Source organism: Eimeria tenella, genomic scaffold, assembly GCF_000499545.2.
Source record: "Eimeria tenella Houghton genomic scaffold, Eth_scaff2016, whole genome shotgun sequence".
NCBI lineage: Eukaryota > Apicomplexa > Conoidasida > Eucoccidiorida > Eimeriidae > Eimeria > Eimeria tenella.
In genome coordinates, this window is record NW_013541861.1 from 8,077 (window position 1) to 8,482 (window position 406).

At 65.0% G+C, this 406-nt stretch overlaps 1 protein-coding gene across 1 annotated transcript in view; it reads right to left on the reverse strand.

The window, feature by feature from the left end:
• Window positions 1–406, reverse strand: part of ETH_00043710 (uncharacterized protein) — a gene marked incomplete at both ends in the record, with an annotated part of 8,254 nt that overhangs the window by 4,507 nt on the left and 3,341 nt on the right. The window contains one exon of the mRNA XM_013374423.1: window positions 1–380. Coding sequence (XP_013229877.1) covers window positions 1–380 — 380 coding nt within the window. The remainder of the gene's footprint in view (window positions 381–406) is intronic.

Below are 406 nucleotides of genomic sequence, written 5' to 3' on the forward strand. Positions count from 1 at the left end.
CTGCTCAGCCGGAGCTTGCGTCTCACGAGCGCGCGGCAGCTCCTCCTCGTCGTCACCCAACCAGCTGCACAAGCTGCTGCTCCTGCTGCTGCTGCTGCTGCTGCTGCTGCAGGGGCTTCTGGATACGTCTTCCTCTGTGCGAATCAGCACTTGAGAAGGTCCTCTTCCAAGCTCATCATCTGCTGCGTCCGCCGGGTCTATTTCGGCCTCAGTTTCGCCATCTTCTGCTGCTGCTGCTGCTGCTGCTGCTGCTGCACTTTTGCTGCTGCGGCCCGCGTTGGCAGCAGGAGGAAACAGAAACTTCTGGGGAAACGCGCCCCGAGGCAGGGCCCCCGGGGGTTTGACTTTCAAGTTCTCAGGGGCCCCCAGAGGGGGGCCCCCTTGGCGGGGGGGGCGCCCGGGGGGG